The sequence below is a fragment of the Ursus maritimus genome, unplaced genomic scaffold, assembly GCF_017311325.1.
Source record: "Ursus maritimus isolate PB19 unplaced genomic scaffold, ASM1731132v1 scaffold_1, whole genome shotgun sequence".
NCBI lineage: Eukaryota > Metazoa > Chordata > Mammalia > Carnivora > Ursidae > Ursus > Ursus maritimus.
The window spans coordinates 18965139-18988216 of record NW_024423343.1 but is presented as its reverse complement, the minus strand read 5'-3'; the positions used below and the strand labels follow the sequence as shown (position 1 = coordinate 18988216).

The following is a 23078-nucleotide window of genomic DNA, read 5'->3' as shown; positions in this document are numbered from 1 at the left end:
CCCTTGCCTCCTGTAGCATCGTTCGCCGCGAAAACGGATCATACAGGGAAATAACATGAGTAAGGAAGGATGGGGCAGGGTTTCTTGGTCATTTGTGTTTCTTAGAACACCTTTGTATGCATTTGAAGCAAGTTCTGGTTTGGATGGAAGGCGTGGCCTCCCAGGCCCCTTTCTCGGTCATAGATGTATACTCACCCTGAGTCTTGGATTCTCACCACGGTGGGGCCACCAGAATCCTGTGGTCGTGAGCACGGTGAAGGTGGTAGGTGTGGGGGCAGCAGGGACCGACCATGCAAATATTGTGTGGTCTCCGACCCCCGCATATTCCCTTGCCCTATCAGACTTCACTTCTGGGGCACAAATGCAAAGGTAAAATCTTTTAAGAATTTCAAGATGGTGGCAGTGGAAGATTGAACCGAGTGTGGGGCCCTGTGTGCCCGGGCGGGTCACATGCCGGTGAGGCCCGCCCTGCATGCTGCCATCCTGTGTTTGGAGGCCTCTGTTAGTCACGAGACCCCCCTGTTCCTTGTGCTACGTTTTCCGCCTTTTCCATACGGAGCCCGGGGTGGCCTGACACGGTGGCGGGAAGCGGGAGGGAGTGTGGTCAGGCCATCCCGCCTCACCTCTCCCTACTTACTCCACCACCCGGCCAGACAGAACTCTCTCTGCAGTTCCCCCAAACAAGGCCATGCTGTCTGCTGCCTCTGGGCCTTGCCTGTTGTTTGCTCTGCCCCAGAGGCTCTCCGAGTTCGGTCCCTGGGCCAGCGGCAACCGGCATCACCTGCAGCTTGTTAGAAATGCAGGTTCCCGGTCCCCACCGCAGCCCTGCTGAGCGGCACAGGCTGGGGATGGGGCAAAGATTCTGGTGCAGCAGCTCCCCGGCGTGATGTGAGGCGCCGCTGCTCTTTGGAACTACTTTGTGCACCTCATTTCCGCTTCCTAACTCCTCCACCCTTTTTGTGGAATTAACCCCTCACCCTCTGAGTCCCTTCTGTGAAGCCCTCAGTTCACACCTCCTCCGATGGGCCTGGGGCTTAGGGTGTGTCTGTGCCATTCAACTTCTTGGCCCGAGGACTGACTGAGCCGGGCAAACAGTAGGCGCACAATAAGTGACGGGAGAGATGCGCTGACTCGGGTGCGGCCAAGGCAGTGGAGATCCGCACCGGCGGGCGGAGGGTCCCGCGCGCAGGGGGCGGGGCTGAGCGTGCGCGGGGGCGGGGCTGAGCGCAGATGTCCGGCCCGCAGGTACAGTCTGTACACCCGCACCTGGCTCGGGTACCTCTTCTACCGCCAGCAGCTGCGCAGGGCTCGGAATCGCTACCCCAAAGGCCACTCCAGAACCCAGCCCCGCCTCTTCAACGGTGAGCTCTGCCTGCCCCGGGCCAACATGGCCCCAAACTGTGCCCACCCACCCTCCCTGCCTCCGGCCCATTATATACCCCCCGACCGCTGGGCTCCTTGCCCGGCACCCCACCCACAGCCCATTTCTGTCCCCCAGGAGTGAAGGTGCTTCCCATCCCCGTCCTCTCAGACAACTACAGCTACCTCATCATCGACACCCAGGCCCGGCTGGCTGTGGCTGTGGACCCCTCAGACCCTCAGGCCGTACAGGTGAGGGGAGGATGGGGGGGCAGGGGTACCGGGGGTGGGTCACCTTAGGGACTGGCAGCTTTCCCTCGCTGGAGAGGGGCTGTCCCTGCTCCCTCTGCCAGTGGGATGTGCCCCCTCCCTGTGCCCTCACACACGGACCCTGACATGCAAGTACACAGACCCCCCACAACCACAGCAGGGGGAGGGGCCAGTGTCTAGGGCATGGTGGGGGTGGGGGGTAGGACAGCCGTGGGGGAACCCCAGCCAGAGCCAGAGCGAAAGGGATGCTGACTCAGGACCAGGGTCTGAGGTTTCTTCTGTCTGTCACTCTCTGTGGTGCCTTTCTGGCCCTCTTCTCTCCTCATCTGTCAGGGTCTGGGTCTCTTCATCTTTCCTTCCCATTTCTTATTTCTCTATGTGCACGTGTATGTGTGTTCCCCTGCCCCTCGAGTCTCCCTCCGCCCACCTCCCCATCGTCTCCCCTGTGTCCTGGCTCAGCTTCTGCTGCCCGCCTTCTCCCCAGCACTCTCCTCCCTACCCCTTCATTCTCTAGCTCCATCCCCTCCCTGTCCCTCATCTTCCCGAGCTCCTGGGCTCTCCCCTCTTCGCCTGGCACCTGCGCCCCTGTCCCTCTCTGCACACCGCTCTTCAGTCTCAGTACCTCCTCTCTCCCCCAGGCTTCCATTGAAAAGGAGGGCGTTAACTTGGTTGCCATCCTCTGCACCCACAAGCACTGGTAAGGGCCTGGGGTGGGGGTCTGGGTACAGATGATCTTCCCTGGGTGACCCTTGCCCCCAGTGGGCTTGGCAGGACTAGGCCAGTGAGGACGGGCTGGGCTGGGGGGCAGGGAGTCAGGATGCAAGGGCACCCACCTTCTTCATAAAGTCATGGGGGCACCAGCAGAAAAGGAGGGAAGGGGCGGCTCTCCCATTGGGACACTTATCAGGCTCCTGAAGCCCTAGAGGAGGGCGGGGTAGGCATTTATCTTTCATTCCTTGGTCATGTATTAGATGCCCACTGTGCTCGGGACACGAGCAAACCCTGTGAGCTCTTTCCACAAGGAGATTATGGTCCAATAGGGGAGACAGCCCTGCATGACAGTGTACAACGATGACAAACATTTAGGTGGCAGTTGGCGCAAGGTACAGGAGGTGGGGGGCCCTTGGAGAAGCATGACCAGATCCACTTGGAGGAGTTAGAGGCTGATGACCCTGGAGCTGAGAGAGTCCAGAAAGATCGGTTGTCACTGGCTGGGCGATGGAGGGGAGGGGTGGCAAGTCGTGAGGCTGACGTTGCGAGCAGGGGAGCAGCTCAAACAAAGGCCTCGAGGTGTGGACAGCTTGATTCAGTTCAGAAGCCCAGGGCTCAGGGCTCGAAGGCCTAGAGATCTGCAAAGAGGAAGGCAAGGAGGCCTAGTACCTTGCCCCTCAAAGTCCCTGCCGTCTCTGCCGTCCTCCAGGGACCACAGTGGAGGGAACCGTGACCTCAGCCGGCGGCACCAGGACTGTCGGGTGTACGGGAGCCCTCAGGACGGCATCCCCTACCTCACCCAGTAAGTCCCTGACCCGGGGGGTTGGCCCTTCTGTGGGCCCTTTCGCACACCCCGTCCTGCAGCCGAGTATTGCAGGACTGCCAGCAGTTGGATCTTTGCTGAAGCCCTTCCTGGTTCTTAGAGGACAGATCACAGCCCACCCCCCAACTCATCCAGCCACGGTCCCCAAAAGACGGAGAGGCGAGAGTTTGGATCTGAAGCCCTGGGCACTGTCAGTGCCTTCCCTCTCTGGTGTAGAAGCCCTGCCTCCTTCAAATCACCCAGCCCCTTGGGCTTGGGGTGTGGCAACGATCAGCACAGCCCAAGCTCTAGCACCTTCTCTCCCCTACTGCCTTGCTTCTCAGTCCCCTGTGTCATCAAGATGTGGTTAGCGTGGGACGGCTTCAGATCCAGGCTCTGGCCACCCCTGGCCACACGCAAGGCCATCTGGTCTACCTGCTGGATGGGGAGCCCTACAAGGGTCCCTCCTGCCTCTTCTCAGGGGACCTGCTCTTCCTCTCTGGCTGTGGTGAGTTCCCCCCCAAAAGGGAAGCAGGAGGAGGGGGGACAGAAAGGAGGGGGAGAGTCAGGGCAGAGACCCAAGAACGGCCACAGCCCCATGCAGTGCATGAAAACTGCTTTCAGTGCAGAACGCCTTGCCCTTACTCTCATCTGTGTTAGCCCATTGTTTTTAATACACTCACAACTTCCCACAGGGGATACGCAGAATGAGACGATGCTTGTAACTGAGCACAGACCTGGCAGGGCCTTGGTTTCCACCGGGTGGAGCCTAGTTCTCCAGTACCCGGAGAGACTAGGTTACAAAAAATGGAGAACCCCCAAATGAGAGGGTGACCCATGGGTAGGGGAGGATCACAGTCCCAGGCTGCGCGGAGTCTCAGAAGGCAGCACAGGCAAAGAAAGAAGTGTTCTGTGGAAAAGAGCCACCCCACGCCAACTGTGCTTGGGGCCCTTGGTGCTCAGCCTGGGGCTTCTGTCTCCCTCTCCATCCACATGTCCGTATGTGCAATGGAGGCCTTCCCGCAGGCTTGGTTGGGGAGCGAGTATGTGGGCTGAGCAACCAGTGGGAAGGAGGGCGTAGAAGCCTGGGGGGTGGGTATGGCAGGGGCCAGGTTGAGGGCTGGTGGCCAGCCCCAGCTATGCACGCTGGTCCCCACCCCCCTCCACGTACCTTACACCGAGCTGCATTCTGGTACCTTGTAACACACCCACTGCCCCTCACCAGGACGGACCTTTGAGGGCACCGCAGAGACCATGCTGAGCTCCCTGGACACGGTGCTGGGGCTGGGGGATGACACTCTGCTGTGGCCTGGTGAGGTCCCCCTCCCTCTCCTCCCTCACTCCTCTAGAGTCCCAGCCGCCCCAGCTGTGGCCCAGAGGTGACGGCACTGCACCTCGGGTGGCCCCTGAGAGCCAACTCCAGCAGTGAGGGCTGAGCCCCCTTCATTCTGGAGTACTGGCCCTGAATGCCTCTGCTTCTCACGCCAGCTGACAGCCAGGCTCGGCCTCTTGGGAGTCCGGTAGGCCCCAGTGCCTCCCAGAGAGATGGCTATTTCATAGCCAGAGCCGAGAACAGAAAAGAGCCTTTGCTTATCAGAGGAGAAGTCAGTAAATCCCCTCTGCATGCATCCACTGCATGCGTCCATATCCCACACTGCGTGTGCATCCGGCCCCACGCACGTATGTGGCACGTCCATCCATCCAGACACTGCATGTCCCTACATACATCCATGAACATTGGATAGCCATAGTTTCTCAAACACATCACTAAGATGTCAGCTAATCCTCAGAATGTATATTTATCCATCCACTCATTTGACAGATACTTGATTGAACACCTAATGCATGCCCAGCTCTGTCCTAGGCACCGGGGACACATCTGTGTTCTAGTAGCATTATTTTCTCCACTTGCCAGATGACAAACCTGTGGCTCAGAGAGGCGCCATGGCTTGGCTGAGACTGCACAGCTGGGCAGGGGCAGAGTCAGGGCGAGGATGCAGGGCTCCTGGCTTCGGGGCTGGCAGTCTTGCCTCTGAACTGCTTCGGCCCCTCCACTCGTGGCTGACCTGTGGCCACATTTAGAGAAGCAGCCGCCTGTGGTGGGGGCTTTCCTGGAAGTGCCGGGTCGGGTACCCAGACGCCTGGGGGTAAGGAGGACTTTTTCTGACCACACCCCCCCTCTGTGTCCTGCATCTTACCCGCCACCCCGGTGGTCCTTAGGTCACGAGTACGCAGAAGAGAACCTGGGCTTTGCAGGTGTGGTGGAGCCTGAGAACCTGGCCCGGGAGAGGAAGATGCAGTGGGTCCAGAGGCAGCGAATGGAGCGCAAGAGCACGGTGCGGGGCAGGGGCTGGGGTCCAGGAGGGGGACCCGCCTCCAGGGCACTCCCCAGCGGGAGCCCCTCCATGCTGAGCTGCAGCCTGCAGACCCGTTCCTAGAGCCCCGACATGTTTGGTCCACAGGCCTTCACGGGAAGCCCCCTGGACCCTGAGACAGGGGTGGGGGCCGGGAGCCTTCCCTGATTGGGTCTCTTTTCCAGATTCTGTCTGTCAAACCTGGTGCCTCTCGTCCCACAGTGCCCGTCCACCCTGGGAGAGGAGCGCTCCTACAACCCATTCCTGAGGACCCACTGCCTGGTGCTGCAGGAGGCCCTGGGGCCAGGCCCGGGCCCCACGGGGGATGATGGCTACTCCCGGGCCCAGCTCCTGGAGAAGCTCCGCCAGCTGAAGGACCTGCACAAGAGCAAGTGACAGCCCCCAGCCCAGCCCAGCCCCCACCTCCCGCGGCGGAGAGGCCACCCATCGCCCGCACCACACCACCCCTGCCATTGCTACCACCACCACCTCCATCGGCACCCACGGTGGCCATCAGGCCCCAACACTGTCAGGGGGAAAAGGGACAAGGTGACGAGGCCATGAGACCGAGCAGACGGAGGCTGGTCAAAGGCCTGGAGACCCCAGGGGTGAGGCTGAGTTATCCAGGGCAAGAGGAAGGGGAAGCCTTGGGACATCTCCAGACCCAGCTGGGAGAGTGCCTCCTCCCTTCCCCCCGCTCCTGCCCCTGGCTCCTGCCCCTGCCGAGGGCACGAGGGCACGACAGCGAGAGTGCTGGTCGCCCCTCCCACAGGAGGCCTCACTCTCCCTGTAGCCCCTGAACCCAGGGCAGCAGGAGCCATGAACAGGTTGAATCCTCTTCCCCCTTCTCCCTTCCAGGGTTGGGAAAGACACTCAGGCCCCCAAAGTGGCCTGAGATGTGGTGCCTTGGAAAAGCCGTCATTCAGACGGGCAGCTGGGCTCCGGTGTCCTGAGACACGGACCCTCCTCCTCAAGCCTCTCCCCCTGCCCTTTCCCCACCCCATGAAGACATTTTTCAAACAGAGCCATTTCTGGGAAAGACTAAAGGGCTGGACGTCTATATGTCTGGACAATCTCGGCCTCAGTGACTCCCCTATAGCCTGGAAGAGGGAGGGTCCTGGTTGCCACAGAAACAGCTCCCCCAGTCTGAGGAGACACCAGAAGCTGGGACTGCAGCCCCACGGGGTCCCTGTGCGGCTGGCCTCTGCCCTTGCCTGGGGCCCAAAGGACCCCCCGTCCCAGGGGGGACAGAGCCATCCTCCACCCCGGCCGCAGCAGTTTTCTCCTGATGGCCCTCGTTCTTAGGAACTTCTGCCTTGTTCTAACCCCTCCTTTGCCCTCAGTCCCTCCCTCTTTTAGTTATAAAGCCCTTCCTCTGGGCCTCTGCAGTTTGCCAAGAATATCCCCATGTCATTTCTCATTCCATCCTTGGTCCCATTCTGGCTGGGGAAAGGGGTCTACGCAGCAAAGTGCAGAAATCAGAAGTCTGGGAGCAGAGAGCTGTCAGCTCTCGAGTGAGTGGCGGCCTCCAGGACCCCAGGCCTGAGCCCTCCCCCCCCACCCCCAGCTCAGCCTCTCCTTGGTCTCTGGTCCAGGTCCCTTTGGGGCCACAGAGAGGATCCCTAATGTCCTTGAGCAGGCATACCTCGGGTCAGCCGGGAGCCTTCTCTTCCTGGGTTCAAGCTTTCCCTCGGGCTCTGCTCGCCTCTAGTGAGCCTCCAAGATGCCCCCTTCCCTCAGTTTCCCCTCATCATCCCGCCTCTGCCTCCCTCTCCAGTCACAGCCTCTGGTACCAACTCTAGCAATACCGCCAGAATAGAGTTCCCCGCCCCCCAAGACATGCAGTTTCATGCCGCTGTGCCTTTGCTCATGCTGTTTCTTCAGACTGGAATGCCTTTCCCCTGCTCCTCCGGCCTTGTCTGCCTGGCAAACAGCCATTCATCTCTCACAATCCCCCTCAAAGGCCCCCTCCTCCAGGAAGACAACCCCCATGTCCCTCACCCTCCAGGCTACCTCTGCTCTTTGTAAATGCTTCTCTTTCGTGGCACTTCTCACACTGTATTTTACTTGTTTACATGTTTGTCTCCCCTTCTAGACTGTGAACCCTTCAGGGCATGGACTGTATCTTATGCATCTCTGTAATTCTGCGCCTAGCACGGTGCCTGGCACATAGTAGGCGCTCAATAAATCTTGAATGAAAGACTAATTTAACTGGGGCTCCATCAGTCAGTGAGATCATCTTTATTGCTGTTCCGTTTTCCTGTTACCAGTCTGTAACTTGGAGTCACTGTGCTCCAGGAGCCTTGGCCAGAAACAGGGCTAGAAATACATCCTCCCACGGCCCGTGTGCACCTGTTCAGAGTTACCACGTGCTTACCTCCTTGTCTTCGAGAGCTTGGGAGGCACAGGTGCACCAGTGGCCGAAGGGGAGAGGAACAGCACTGAGGGGCAAGGCCCTGGCACCAGCCTCTCTTCCACGCGTCTCTAACAGAGCCAGACTCCGGGTCCAGTACCTCAGTCGGGCAACTATCTTGAGTTAAACTTTAATGCTGTGGTTTTGTTTGCATTGTATTTACCTTTGAAGTCAGTATTTTTTTAATTTACTATTTATTTTAGAGAGCGTGCACAGGTGCATGCGGAGGGTCAGAGGGGGAACGAGGGGGACAAGCAGACTCCCTGCTGAGCCCGGAGCCCATGGGGCTTGATCCCCACCCCAAGATCATGACCTGAACGGAAATCCAACCGTCAGACACTCACCCGACTGAGTCACCCAGGTGCCCCTGGGGTCAATATTTTTGACAAGTGATAGCAGTTTTCTTTTTTCCTTTTTTTTCCCACAAAGTGATAGCAGTTTTCAATTTATGAAAGTAATTAAAGATATGTATTGAAATCGGAGGGAAGTAAAGATGGCCCTGGGTCATGGCAGAACTCTTTTTTTTTTTTTTTAAGATTATTTATTTGAGAGAGAGAAAGAGAGTGTGAGCAGTGGGGGGGTGGTGCAGAGGGAAAGGGAGAGAGAAAGAATCTTAAGCAGACTCCCCACTGAGCACAGTCCAACCCGGGGATTCATCCCATGACCCTGAGATCATGACCTGAGCCAAACTCAAGAGCCAGCTGCCCAACTGACTGAGCCACCCAGGCACCCCCAGAGCAGAACTCTTTTTTTTTTTTTTAATAGATTTCATTTATTTATTTGACAGACAGAGAGACAGCCTGGGAGAGAGAGAACACAAGCAGGGGGAGTGGGAGAGGAAGAAGCAGGCTCCCAGCGGAGGAGCCCGACGTGGGGCTCGATCCCAGGACTCCGGGATCACACCCTGAGCTGAAGGCAGACGCTTAACGACTGCGCCACCCAGGCACCCCCCCTCCAGAGCAGAACTCTTAAAGGTGGCCTTGATATGGCTGAAGACTGGTCAGCATGGGCTTCATCCCGCATTTCCATGGGGCCAGACCAAGGCATAGTTTTCCCACCCCGGGGGACAGTTCAGCCTACCCTCTTAGGCACCCCTCACCCCAAATCAAGGGACCTTGGCACTGGCCCCCGCTATCCTGGATCAGGGCTGCACTTAGGGTGGGCATGGAGGAAGGGGCCATGACCCTCACCTTCCAGAAGAAAGGCAGCTCTCTGTGCTCTGGGGTTGTCTCTGGGTCACTCCTGTCTTGGATGGACAAGCCCCAGGGCCAGGTCTCCTTGGGTATGCCCAGCTTCAAGGGGCATTTGGTAATGGTTCTCTAGGGTCAGTGAAGCATTTTCCTAGAGCCTCGGGTGAGCCCCTCATTGGGACATCGTCGTGAATGATGGCCTATGCTTTTCGTGGTACAGGCACTGACCAGCAACAGCCAGGCTACCTGCCCTTTGCTTACAAGACAGCAGGTGTCACTGGCCTTAGAGACTTCGGTTCCATTCCCAGCTCTGTCATGCAACATCCAAGCGACCTTGGGCAAATTTCGCTTCCCTGACCTGTTTCTTCACCTTCCATGGAGATGACAACCTTGAATGAGTCAGGACACTTTCAGGTGCCAAGTGACATACTCAACACTAAGGAGCTTAAACCAAGAGGAATGTTTATCAGCTGGTGAAGTTAAGAAGTGGGGGATTATGTCCTGGTGACTTCAGACATCGCTGGATCCATGGATTCAAGGGCAATTGTATCATTCGGCTCAGCTTTCTTCTGCACTGGTATCGTGCTCTGTCAGGTTTTCTCCCTGCAGTGGAAAGATCACGTCTGTAAGTTCTAGGCTTACAGGCTCCTGGTTGGTTCATCACACCTAGCAGAACCGCCAACGGTCCCAGGGGTTGAGGTTCATTGGTTCAGCTCGGGTCATGTGCCCAACCCTGAGCCAATCAGGAGTTAGGGAAATGGGCCCCTCTCACCCAACAGGTTAGGTCACATGACCACACTTGGAAGGGCAGAGTCAGACCCAACTGAAAGGTGGACTGAAGGTGTGGAAAATGTCCCCGGGAGTAATAGGGGGTCTGATACCAGAAATGATGCAAGGTAGCAAAATCATAAACGTTCACCAACAATTCCGCTTATAGAGGCTATTAGGAGAGTCCGATGCGCAAGGGCATGTGGAGTCCCTTTGGGAAATGCTACATCCGATTCCCGGTGCTAGAATTCATTATATAAAAGAAATGGAGGCAGTCGGGTGGCCCCAAAGGTATTGGAATAACACGTACTTTTAAAAATAACCAGCAAGCAGTTCGTTTGTTCCTGAATCACAGGTTGTCTGTCTCTAGGGGCAGGAAAGGAGAAAGGGAGGGGACACTGAGTGGGCAGGCTCAGGTGTTCCACAGAGGAACGGAGACCAGGGAAGCTGCCACGTGATCACGAGGAGCCCTGTGCCTACCTGTGTGTGTTGGGGATGCTCTTAGTCCTCTAAGGCCCTGGCCATAGGCGGAGACTTTGCAAGTGGGTAGGAACCTAACCCAGGTGGTCAGTAAACCCTAGGCAATTACACTTACTGAGTTCCTAACTACAGGCAAAGCCCCACAAAAAATTCAGAGAAAGACATCTGTCTTAGGGTTCTTCAGAGGTGCGGAACCAATAGAAAATGAGATGATAGATAGATAGATAGATGATAGATAATAGATAGATAGATGATAGATAGATAGATAGATAGATAGATAGATGATAGATAGATGATAGATAGATAGATGATAGATAGATGATAGATAGATAGATGATAGATAGATAGATGATAGATTGATAGATAGATAGATAGATAGATGATAGATATGATAGATAGATGATAGATAGATGATAGATGATAGATAGATAGATGATAGATAGATAGATAGATAGATAGATAGATAGATGATAGATAGATAGATAGATAGATAGATGATAGATAGATGATAGATAGATAGATAGATGATAGATAGATAGATAGATAGATAGATGATAGATATGATAGATAGATGATAGATAGATGATAGATGATAGATAGATAGATGATAGATAGATAGATAGATAGATAGATAGATAGATAGATGATAGATAGATATGATAGATAGATAGATAGATAGATAGATAGATAGATAGATAGATAATAAGGTGGGACAGGGTGGCAGACAGAGGACTTGGAGAGGGACAGGTCTGGATAGGAATATAGGTTCTGCCTCTGGTTGACCGTGGGTGACGCCAGTCATGCATCGCCTGTCACCGGCCCTAGCTCTGGAGCCACTGGGAGAGCTAAGTGAGATACACGGTGGTGTTCAGTGAACAGCAGTCTCTCTCTCCTCTTCTACTAATAAACGTAGGGCCCGTCCATCAGGTGCAGTAGGACAAACTGATTAAGAACATGGGCTCTGGAGACAGCTCATCTGAGCTGGGGTCCACATTTTGCATTTTATTTATTTATTAGAGAGAGAGAGAGCACGAGCGGGGGAGTGGGGCAGGGGGAGCAGCAGAGGGAGAGGGAGAAGCAGGCTCCCGGCTGAGCAGGAAGCCAGACGCGAGGGCTCCATCCCAGGACCCTGGGATCATGACCTGAGCCGAAGGCAGCCCCTTAACCAACTGAGCCACCCAGGTGCCCCCATGCTTTTCATTTATTAACCAGGTGACCTTGGGCAAGTTACTTAACCTTTCTGTGTCTCCATCTCTCCTGCATCCACTGAGGGCGTGGCTGGCCCCACCGTGGAAGCTGATGGTGAGGATTGAGTTCATACCTGCAGAGCTGGGCACCTAGTGAGCCCTCTCCACGTTAGTGGCTGTGGTTGCATAGACGCCGATCCCAGCGGCTGGGAGGACACAGGCTGTCCCTGTCACAGGTTCAGAGAGGCCAACCTGCCCAACATGCCCACACGGCTAGTAGGTCAACCTGCTACAGAGCGTCCCTCTGCTGGGGGATCTCCACTAGCAGGCCCTAAGGGGGGACAGTAACAAGGGTCTGTAGCAGATCTCCTCCAGAGGTTTAAAAATTGGACTAACAAACTGGATGTTGATCCTTCCGTGAAGCACTTTGTCACATTTCTTTCTCTCCTAGCAGGAAACAGCCAGCACGAATGGGGAGGGATCTCTGGCGGTGGGTTGGGGGTGGGGGGTTGAGAAAGAAGCTGGGCTCTCAGGAGTGAGAGCCTGTGTGGACAGGCAGGTGGGAGTCCTGGGCAGCTCCAGGGGCCTGACCACAGAGCCGGGAGGAGGGAGGGGAGAAACTCTAAAGGGTAAAGGGCTGGGGGAGCAAATCCTCCCTCAGGCCAGGAGAGGGGTACACAGTAAGGAGGGAAGTACATGGGCACCCCTTAAAGAGCATCTAGACCATAAGTTGCTTCTTTTTTTTTTTCCAACTTTGTCCTAATAATCAAAAATATTTTTTTCCAACTTTATGTAATTTACAAATGAAAGCAATAGGGATTGATTTTGTAGATCTTATTTAAATCTTTTATTAACAACTTTATTGAGATGTCATTTACATAACACAAAATTCATCCTTTTAAAGTGTACAATTCAGTGGTTTTTAGTATATGCACTATTTTGTGACCATCACAATCTAATTTTATTTTTTTTAAAGATTTATTGATCGATTTGAGAGAGCGCGCGTGCACCCGCCTGTGGAGGTGCGGGGCTGGAGGGAGGGGCAGAGGGGGAGGGGCAGAGGGGGAGAGAGAGAGAGAGAGAAACCCAAGTGGACTCTGAGCTGATCCAGGAGACCCACGTGGGGCGCGATCCCACAATCCTGAGATCTTGACGGGAACCAAGAGTCAGTCACTTAATCTCCTGCACTACCCAGGGGCCCCACAATCCAACTTTAGAACATTTTCACCCATCCCAAAAAGGAAGCCAGTGCCCATTTGATGTCACCCCGTGCCTCTGCGTACCCACACCAGGCAACCACTGATCTGCTTTCTGTCCCCACAGGTTTGCCCAAATCACAAACATGGCATCAGACAATATGTGGTCTTTTGTGCCCAGTTCTTCTCACTCGGCCTGTTCTCAAGGCTCCTGCTCCGGCACCTGTCAGTCCCTCACTCTTCCTGTGGTTGAATAATACTGCATTGTGTGTATATGCACCACGTTTTGTTTATCCGTTAGGCAGTAGACAGATGGGTCCTTTCCACTCTTTGGCTATCATGAATAATGGTGCTGTGAACATCTGGGTACAGGTTTTTGTGCCCACAGATGTTTTCAGTTCTCTTGGGTATAGACGTAGGAGTGGAATTACTGAGTCATATAGTAACTCCACATTTAACTTTTTGAGGAACTAGCAAACTACCTCCTCAAGCAGTTGTGAGTTTTCTTAATGCCACCGACAGTCTCTCACGTGCAGGCAAAGGCTTCGTCAGAATTCACTGGCTTTTAAAAATGAATATGCAAATTAAAATTTAAAAAGCAAATAAAATTAGGGGCGCCTGGCTGGCTCAGTCGGTAGGGCATGCGACTTTTGATCTTGAGGTCATGAGTTCAAGCCTCACACCGGGCATAGAGCTTACTAAAAAAAATAAATAATAATTAACATTTTAAAAATGATAGCTCCTTAAATTGCAAATTTTGAAACATAAGCATTCTTACAACTTTTAAGTTCAACTTATCAGTCATCTTTTAATCATAAATCCAGTAAATGTTAATAATAACCTTGAAGGGCGCTTCGATTAATAATTGGTTCCTCTTTTCAAAATTGCAGCTGTTCTACGCAGTTTTTGTTGTATTTATTCATCATAGTCTACTGCTTTTTCAAAGGAATTGATTGTCGGGGCGCCTGGGTGGCTCAGTCTGCCTTCGGCTTTGAGCATCTGCCTTCGGCTCAGGGCGTGATCCCGGAGTCCTGGGATCGAGCCCCACATCAGGCTCCTCTGCTGGGAGCCTGCTTCTTCCTCTCCCACTCCCCCTGCTTGTGTTCCCTCTCTCGCTGTCTCTCTCTCTGACAAATAAGTAAATAAAATCTTTAAAAATAAATAAATAAATAAAGCAAGCAAGCAAATTTTAAGGTTTTTAAAAAACATTTTTGTTCTACTTACATTTTCAGTAAGAATTTAACTTCAGTCTAAATCAATTATTCAGCTGCCCAATTTATTAATATTTTAAAGATTTTGTTTTATTTGTTTGTTTTTAAGTAATCTCAAACCCAACATGGGGCTCGAACCCACAACCACCGAGATCAAGAGTCCCACCCTCTACGACGGAGCCCGCCGGGTGCCATTCAACTGCCTGATGTAAATTCGAGTCTCAACACTTGTCTTTTTTTTATTTTTGTTTTTTAAGATTTTATTTATTTATTTGTTTAAGAGAAAGAGAGAGAGAGTACAAACAGGGGGAGCAGCAGGCAGAGGGAGAAGCAGGCTCCCTGCCGACCAGGGAGCCCGACATGGGCCTTGATGCCAGGCCCCCGGGATCATGACCTGAGCTGAAGTCAGACACTTAACTGACTGAGCCTCCCAGGCGCCCCTCAAGACTTATCTTTTAAGCCCCCTTCCGAGCCAAATTATTTTAAAGAACTGGAAATACCAAATATGCACAATGTGACACTCACAAAAATTAATATTGCTAGTTCGATTGTCTCAAGCAATTCTACACGTAATCGTAAATCTTCCCGAAGTTGATAATCACCTACTGAGAAGACATGGGACGGTACCTTCCTGAGGGCTATGGTGGGGGTTGGGGGGCAACTCCTTTGCTGATGGAGGTTTTTGGACAAGATTTTTCTTTGTTCATGACTCCGTCGGGCTGAACCCCCTTTTAGAGCCGCTATGATGCAGACTCGAACACTTACAAGGTGGGGACCAGATAGCCCACAGCCTGGGGTTTGAGTCCTATGGTAATTCAATTTCCATTTTTGTCACTGATCACTACCTTGTTTGAATTCAATGTACTGTCTATTTGCTGCTTCGTTTTTCTTTGAATTCTATCTAGGAGCCAAACTGGCTTGGGTTGAGTCCTGGCTCTGCCAATTACAGTTGATCCTTGGATAACATGGGGATTAGGCATGCCAACACTCCCCCCTTCCTGGCACGGTTGAACATCCGGGCATAGGGGTGTCTGGATGATTCAGTGGGAGGAGCATGTGACTCTTGACCTGGGGGTTATGAGTTAGAGCCCCACATTGAGTGTAGACATTACGTAAATAAATAAACACACTTAAAAAAATAAAACTGAACATTGTGTTTAAAAAAAAAAGAAAAATTAAAAAAAAAAAAAACGCCGGGTATAACTTTGACTCTCCCAAAATTTAACTACTAATAGCCTACTATTGACCCGAAGTCTTACAGAGAACATAAAACAGTTAATTAACACGTATTTTGTATTTTCTATTATTATATACAGTGTTCTTCCTAAGTAAGCGAGAGAAAATGTTATTAAGAAATCATAAGGAAGAGGAGTGCCTGGGTGGCTCAGTCGCTTAAGCCTCGGACTCTTGATTTCAGCTCAGGTCATTGATCTGGGGGTCGTGGGATCCAGCCCCGTGTCTGCTTGAGAGTCTCTTTCTCCCTCTCCCCCTGCCCCTCCCCCCTCTAAATAAATAAATAAAATCCTTTTAAAAAATCATAAGGAAGAGAAAACACGTTTACAGTACTATGCCATATTTACTGAAAAACATCCACATGTAAATGGACCCAGGCAGCTCAAACCCGTGGGGCTCAAGGGTCGACCCTATCAGCTGTGTGACCTTGGGAAGACATTTAAGCTCTCGGGGCCTCAGGTTTCTCAGCTGTAAAGCGCAGGGGGTAAAAGGACCTGCTCACAGGGTTGGTCTGAATACTGAATGAGATCACATGTGTGCAGACTTCCAGAACAGTGCCGGCCTGTGGTAAGCAGGGTTTAAGGGTTCGCTGTGATTGTTACCAGCATCACTCTCACATGTGGCAGTATGCACGTGGCATCTAAGTGGGCTCTATGTGTGTAAGGCCATGTCTGACTCAGGGCCGCAACTTCTAAAGTCTTCTAAACGGTTAGGGTTAGGGTTCTTTTTTTTTTTTTTTAAGTTTTTTATTGTTATTATTATTTTTTTTTTTTAGTAATCTCTACACCCAACATGGGGCTTGAACTCATGACTCTGAGAACAAGAGTCACATGCTCCTCCGACTGAGCCAGCCAGGTGCTCCCTAAGGTCACTCTAACGATCTATGTCATCCCCCTGCCAGGTCAAATGCTCCCTCTTCAGGACAATACTAAAGCCCACAGTTCCTACCATTGCCTCCAAGGTCTGGGTGCTTTGTGAGGTGTGTTGATGGCCCTTTAAGAGGCGGTAGCTGGCTTCCGGTTGCCATGGAGACAGCTGGACACAGTCAGGGTGGCAGAAGGCAGCATGTCCTCCAAACTTCAATCCACAGGTGGGAAGAGGGCTGCTGGGACTGGAAATTGAAGAGGCATCTTCTACCTTTCTCCCTCACAATCCTCCTTGGGGAGGCCTTGGGGGAGTCTGCTTTGGGGACCCCTGTCCCATCCCTGTCCCTCTCCCCAAGGTTGCCATCTCAGCCTCTCCTCCTTTCCTAGGCCCCCAAACCAAGGACAACCAGCCCTCAGCTCAAGAGAGTGTGCCAGCCCCAAAGGCCAATGCTGAAGCCATCCGCTTCCTCAGCGACCTTGGTGACCCGGACGGTGGGGGGCACAGACATGGAGAGGAGGGTAGAGAGAAGGCCCAGACTGGCCCCGTCTCTCTCAGCCTTGATTCCCTTGGGACTCAGAAAGGGTGCAAAGCCTATTTGTTGATTTTTTTTTTAAACACAGGAAAGTTTTCTTGTGTGTTTTTGTTAAGATTTTATTTATTTGAGAGAGAGAGATAGAGACAGCACAAGCAGGGGAAGAGGGAGAGCAGGCTCCCTGCTGAGCAGGGAGTCTGACATGGGCTCGATCCCAGGATCCTGGAATCATGACCTGAGCTGAAGGCAGATGCTTAACCCCCTGAGCCACCCAGGCGCCCCAATAATTTTTTTTTTAAGATTAATTTAGTTAGGGCACCTGGGTGGCTCAGTCAGTGAAGCGTCTGACTCTTGCTTTCGGCTCAGGTTATGATCTCAGAGTGGTGAGATTGAGCTGCAGGTCAGGCTCCCTGTTAGGAAGGGTGGGGTCTGCTTGAGATTCTCTCTCTCCCTCTCCCTCTGCCCCTCCCCTCCCCCTGCTCACGGGCTCCTGTGCTCTCTCTCTAAAATAATAAAGAAATCTTTTAAAAATAAATAAAAATAAAAGCTTTATTTATTTATGTATTTATTAGAGAGTGAGAGAGAGCACAGAGGGAGAGGGAGCAGACTCCCCACTAAGCAGAGAGCCCCATGTGGGACCCAGGACGCTGAGATCATGACCTGAGCCGAAGGCAGACGCTTAACCCACTGAGCCACCTAGGCGCCCCTATTTGTTGATAATTGTCAGGGGAGACCCCCAGGACACAGGGACTGGTGGTGGCGGTGGGGTCTTCACCTGCTGGCGGTTGTACCTGCCAACAGAGGGGGGCGGGAGCTGCCTGGGACCCCCGGGGATGAGGAAGGGATGGGTGGAGACTGTGGGGCCTTGCTGGGGGGAGGGTCAGAGAGGCAAGGCAGGCCCAGGAGCTGGGGCTTTATCTGTGCCCATGGGACCCCCCACCCCCAGAGGAAGAGGAGCTGCAGATGCTGCTATTCTCCGAGACTCTGGCCATGGTCTCGGACACGGGGGAGCCGCAGGGAGAGCTGACTGTCGAGGTGCAGAGAGGGAAATTCAAGGATGAATTCGGTGTGATGTTGCCCTGCCTCCTCGTGCATGCCTCTAGCCACGGCTTCATGGGCAAAATGCTCTGCGGAAACTCCCTCCTGGGTACAGTTCTTGCTGCCTGATGTTTCACCCCCATCCTCCCTCCCCCCCACCCCCATTCCTAGGACCTTCACTCAGGACCCACCCTTGACTTCACCTTGGGACCAGAAGGCGGCAAGGAGGGTGTGTGGGAGGTGGGGGGACAGGGACGTTAATCCCAGCCACAGACTTCGGACAAGAGCACCACTTGGCTCTCCCCGCGGTCACAGTCCACCTGAGTCCTCCGGCCTGGGCCCCCTCTCCCCCCCGCCCCTCCCTTCAGTCTCCCGGCCTGTCTTTGGTCACTGACCTGACAGGGTGACAGTGACCGCAGCGCTCTCCTCCTGTCCCAGGCCACCTCTCGTGGAAGCTGCATGTCATGGAGCAACATAGTCAGGAGTTCATCAAGGTACCTCCTGGGGCCCCCAGCCTGGCCCCCAAACCAGAGTGAGAAAATGGAGACCCTGGGAGGGAGGGAGGGAAGAATGGAGGGGATCAATGGAATGTCACCCCCAACTCTCTCCAAGTTACCCTGCAATTCCCACCACACATAACTTGGAAACCAATCCATCCGGGGCAGCAGGCTGCTTCTCATGACCTTCTCCTAATACATGAACCCTGGGTCCGGTCCACCCGGGGCTTCCTCCAGGCTGAGAGCCCAGCATCTCCCTGAGGGCCAGGCAGGCTAGCCTTTCCCAGAACCTGGCCTTTCCCAAAGACCTGTCTCTCTCTCTCTCTCTCTCTCTCTCTCTCACACACACACACACAAACACACACACACACACACACGCACGCTCCAAATTCTCCCGCTCTGTGCCTCCCACACCCAGCCCCAGCCACCTCACTTGAACTTCACTACATGGGGAAGATTTTCTACCCCCACGTCCCTCAGTTCTCTCGTTTGTAAAGGACAACGGGGCAAGGTGACCTGTGGGCTGTGCTGTTTGCATATAATCGGCGAGCTCCTGCTTCTCCCCTCCGCGCTCTGGCCCTTAGTTCCCCGTCCTCCCCATGGAGCGGAAGATGAGTTTGGTGAAGCAGGATGACCAGCTGGCCATGACCAGAAGTGTCAAGGAGGGTGAGGTAAGGGTGAGAGACAAGTAGGGGCATCCTCTTCGAAGCCAAGAGCAGGGAGCCAGGTTGTGTCAGGCCAGGAGCCTGGCATGGGGACTCAGCAAGGATCCTATGCCCGATACCTTGGCTTTCCCGTCCTCCCCACCCCTTCCCAGATCGATGTCCCTGACCCAGATTTTTCCTGAACAGGAAGTCAAGACCGAAGTGACTTTTTTCCCAGGGAGCTCAACCATGGGCTTCATCTCCGAGGCCGCCAACCTGGTGTTGCTGAGGCTGATGGCCTGGCGGCAGACGGTGCCCAGCAACGCCCGTTTCCTGGCCTTGGACACCGAGGGCAGACTCTGCTACTGCACTTATGTGAGGGGTCTCCCTGGGTGGGGGACTTGGCCTGGGGAAAACCAGAGGGGGCATGGAGGTCGCTGTGGTGGGAGAAAAGACAGCTTCGGGGTGGAAGAGGGGGTGGGCTGGGGCCCGGACGTGGGACTTCCAAGGGCAGGAGAAAGCAAGGTTTCATGTGTTCGAAGATCACATGGGGGTCAGGTGGCGTGAAAAAGGGGAACCAAAGCGGGGAGCAGTTGAGAGGCAATGCTTTTTGCCCAGAAGTCAGTCCAGGAAAAATAAACATAGTGGAGGGCTGCTTTTAAAGACATATTTTTTAACATCAGGAAAGGCACCATTTCCAACAGCACTTAAATGTCCTTTTATTAGGTCTCAGACCTGAAGTGTGTTCCTTTTTTTTTTCTTTTCTTTTCTTGTGGCTAAAACTTCATAATCAACATACCTAGGACGTCCTTCAATGTGAAATTTTAAAACTCTGCCCCTAAACACACATTTTGAGGGTTGATTTGACCAATTTTGTAAGTGACATTCTAGTCTTTTCTATCCCAAACATGACAAACGGCAGCGTGTTTGTCAGGCCCATGTCACTTCCCCCATCTTCTTTTGAAACACATGTCTTATGTTAGCCCTTTTCTGCCCGGGTCCGCAGCTGCTCCAGGCGTTCAAGTTATTTTTTACTTTTTTTTTTTTTTTTAAGATTTTATTTATTTATTTGACAGAGAGAGAGACAGCCAACGAGAGAGGGAACACAAGCAGGGGGTGTGGGAGAGGAAGAAGCAGGCTCCTAATGGACCAGGAGCCCAATGCGGGGCTCGATCGCACAACCCTGGGATCACACTGTGAGCCGAAGGCAGAGGCTTAATGACTGAGCCACCCAGGAGCTCCTAGGTGTTCAAGTTCTAACAACAGGGCTGCCTGCCTGCAGCAGGGGCCTGAGGCGGCCACAGATCTCAGTCTCGCCCCCTCCTCAGAGCATCGCTGCCCCCCCAAATAGCCCCGCCCCCACACTCACACTTTGTCCGTTAATCCTCATCCCTGTAACTGAATCTGCCGACCAGAAGCACTTGGTCATCGAGATGACGCGGAGAGGGTTGGGGTGCAAGCAGCATGGAACTGGTTTTCTATGCGGGGACCCCCACTTAACTTGGGGGTGCAACTCTAATCCAGTGGTGGCAGAGAGCCTGGACAGCCAAGGGTTGCTTATCACTGATAAACAAGGAATGAAGCAGCAAGATGGAGAAAAGGGCCAGGACGAGATTTGGGGGAGATCCTGGTGGGCATCCACCTCACATCTCCCTCCCTCCCTCTATCTTGGCCGCTGCCAGCAAGATCTGGGTTTCCAGAAGGTCCAGGTGGGCCGCCAGCAGGTGGAAGTGTTCATCATGGAGCAGACCGTCCACTCCGTTAAAGGCATCCCCAATTCCTGCCAGTTCTACCTGCTCTCGGATGGGTGAGTACTGACAGTGGGGGCTAGGGGGCAGTGTGGAGCCCAAGCGTGGGTGCTGGATCCTGGGGGCCTGGCAAGGGGGGCAAAGGGAGACTACTGTCTCTGGGGACACCACCAGGAAGAGTGCCCCCTTGCTTGACCCACATCATTCACTCTTTCTCCACATATTTACTCCTGATTCGTTCCGTGCCCAATCCGTGCCCAATGGGTACACATTCACCTGAGGCATACCGTAACTCCCAAACCTCACCAAGGAGCCCTGGATGGCTGAGAAAGTCAGTGCTGACCCCACGAGGCTAAGGCGTAGTAGTAGCTAAAGCAGCTGCCACTGCTGGGGATAACACCAAACAGCACCGAGGTCTGAACAACCTGACACTCGATAGAATCAACGTGCGGGGTGGGGTGGGGGTGGGGGGATCCTGGCACACTGCCAAGCTCTCACAGGCCCAGCAGAGGCACCAAATCGTGAGAAATCACTGGGGAGGGGGGAGGGAAGAATTTGTTTCTTGAAATTTCCAAAGAGGTATTGATATAATCATTACACTGGAAAAGAAGTAATGGGAACATTGTTGGCTTTCATTATGTGATAACTTAGCATGTTGTTTCGATTTTGGGGTGTCACATAGCTGGAGGCTCATGGTTTTTTTAGTGCACACCAGCACGCATCTCCAAGGGCAGGAACAAGACCCAGTTTGAAAAGCAGGGGCCGTTATCTGGGGACCTGGAACTGAACATGACCCTGGAACTCAGAGATAAGTAGTGTTGGGGAAGCAGCAGCACAGGGAGGCCCCCAGGATGGCTCTCAGGGGAGTGGGCTGGTCTGGGAAGACTCCCACTCTCACGCCTGTGTTGTATTCCAGGCACCTGGCCAAGAGAATCCAGGTGGGTTCCCCCGGGTACTGCATGATCACCCAGATGCCCGTCTTGAGGGAGAAGGGTGAGTGAAGCCTCTGGCTGGTGGAGAAAGAAGGAGAGGTGGGAAAACCTGGGGACCTTCCAGGGTGCAGAGGCTGGACTGAAATCAGAAGGAGAAGTTTTGCCCTCCAGCTCCTGACCCCAAGGCAATTAGGGGAGGATCATTTTGCAGGGAAGCCCTTCCAGCAACTCTAGCCACCCGAGCAGAACCCTGGGGCTTTACCCGTGACTGCAATTTGGGTATTCTCGGACATCCCTCTGTATCTGGGGAAAGTGCTGGGGTGAGGGTGTGCAGCCTTCCTCCCTCCGCACCCAGATGAGATTGAGCCTGCGCCGGTATTTGAGAAGAAGCCCCTGGTGTGGGAGGAGGATTTGGAGCTCTACTCGAGGTTCGTGGACCGGAAGGTGAGGAGACGCTGCAGTCAGCCTGGGGTCCCCACCCCGCCCCCAGCATAAATTCCACCGTTACTGATTCCTCTCTGTGCCTGCTTGAAATGCACACCCCGATGGCTGGGAGGCCCTCCTTAGGGCGAAGGGGAAGGGGGCTCCTCCTGGGGCGTGGGGTCCCGGGTCGCGCTCAGGCTCGGTCTCCGCCAGGAGGAGCTTCGTCTCAGCCACACCAGCTACCTGCGGCAGCACCCCGAGGCCCAGGCGCTCATCTCGGACTTCCTGCTCTTCCTGCTGCTGCGCCAGCCCGCAGACGTGGTCACCTTCGCCGCCGAGTACTTCGGCCCCTTCGCGAAGCGCCACCCCCCGACTCCGGCCTTGCGCTCCTCGCACCGGCCCAACCCCTTCCGCTCGCTGGACCCCCCGCGCCCCACGCTCTAGGGCTGGCCGGGCGCGGCGTGCGGGGACACGGCAGGAAGCCGGGGCGTCGCCGGGGACGCAGCGGGGAACCAGAGGGACTCACCCCGGAGGCGCGCCTTCCGAGCTGCGGTTTTTTTTGGAGAATAAATGGGCCCCATCCCCGCGGTTCTGCTGTGGGCGCGGGAACCTTCCCTGGCCAGAGTCTTGTGTCTTGGCTAAAAAGAGGAACTGTTAACAGAGTTTATCCAGCGAATTTCACGTTTCTTCCCAGATGCTATAGTCAATATTTGTATTTTACGGGTAAGAAAATAGAGGCGCGGAAAGGTTAAGTAACTCACAGTGTTAGTACGGAGGAGGCAGGAGTCAAACCTGGAAGTTGGATGCCAAAACCCCTACTCTCAGTCGCTAGGTTAGTAGGGATAAAGGGGCAAGCCTTCTTGGTGCCACTAAGCATAAGCCAAATTACCCTGCTTCCAGGCCCCCCCCCAAGAAAAAGAGCAGGGGTTCGTGGGGGATCTGGATCACCCCTGGCCTCGCTCATCACCTCCGAAGCCTCCCAAAACCCTCGAGCCGCCAGCTCTCACACTCCAGCTCCTTTCCCACCGACACCCAGGAACCCCCAAACTACGTGCAGGGTTCCCAGTTACCGGCTCCCCCAGAAAAAAGGATAGGCAGGGGATCATGGGCTCCTTGAGGCTCGGTGTACAATGTCAGTCTGGCCAATGGCTTGTTTCTGCCCAGGGCTGGCCACGGCTCAGCAGCGAGTATTAGACAAGCTCCTCCAGGACAGCTGGTAATGG

The 23078-nt window shown here is 54.0% G+C and overlaps 2 protein-coding genes, 1 long non-coding RNA gene and 1 other non-coding gene across 4 annotated transcripts in view; 3 read left to right on the top strand and 1 right to left on the bottom strand.

Annotated features, from left to right (window-relative positions):
- Positions 1 to 7702, top strand: part of LOC103662892 (PNKD metallo-beta-lactamase domain containing) — a 20019-nt gene extending 12317 nt beyond the window's left edge. Inside the window, exons 2-9 of the mRNA XM_040640711.1 lie at positions 1246 to 1361; positions 1499 to 1611; positions 2268 to 2326; positions 3050 to 3142; positions 3487 to 3650; positions 4368 to 4454; positions 5363 to 5478; positions 5719 to 7702. Of these exons, the coding sequence (XP_040496645.1) occupies positions 1246 to 1361; positions 1499 to 1611; positions 2268 to 2326; positions 3050 to 3142; positions 3487 to 3650; positions 4368 to 4454; positions 5363 to 5478; positions 5719 to 5892 (922 nt within the window). The 3' untranslated portion in view covers positions 5893 to 7702. The remainder of the gene's footprint in view (positions 1 to 1245; positions 1362 to 1498; positions 1612 to 2267; positions 2327 to 3049; positions 3143 to 3486; positions 3651 to 4367; positions 4455 to 5362; positions 5479 to 5718) is intronic.
- A 1034-nt stretch (positions 7703 to 8736) lies between these two features.
- Positions 8737 to 22491, bottom strand: LOC121105002. The gene is made up of 4 exons (XR_005837406.1): positions 22382 to 22491; positions 18007 to 18160; positions 16123 to 16285; positions 8737 to 9702 (listed from the first exon to the last, which is right to left on the bottom strand). It is a non-coding gene; the product is annotated as an uncharacterized LOC121105002 (long non-coding RNA).
- On the top strand, positions 13347 to 13419 carry TRNAK-UUU. The gene has a single exon. It is a non-coding gene; the product is annotated as a tRNA-Lys (tRNA).
- Positions 17217 to 22474, top strand: LOC103662891 (ciliogenesis associated TTC17 interacting protein). Its single transcript, XM_040640684.1, has 8 exons — positions 17217 to 17720; positions 18050 to 18105; positions 18693 to 18779; positions 18960 to 19127; positions 20435 to 20559; positions 21417 to 21493; positions 21788 to 21876; positions 22069 to 22474. Exons 1-8 carry the CDS (start codon positions 17537 to 17539, stop codon positions 22297 to 22299), a joined length of 1017 nt encoding a protein of 338 aa, XP_040496618.1. The 5' UTR covers positions 17217 to 17536; the 3' UTR covers positions 22300 to 22474.
- Positions 22492 to 23078: the final 587 nt, after the last annotated feature.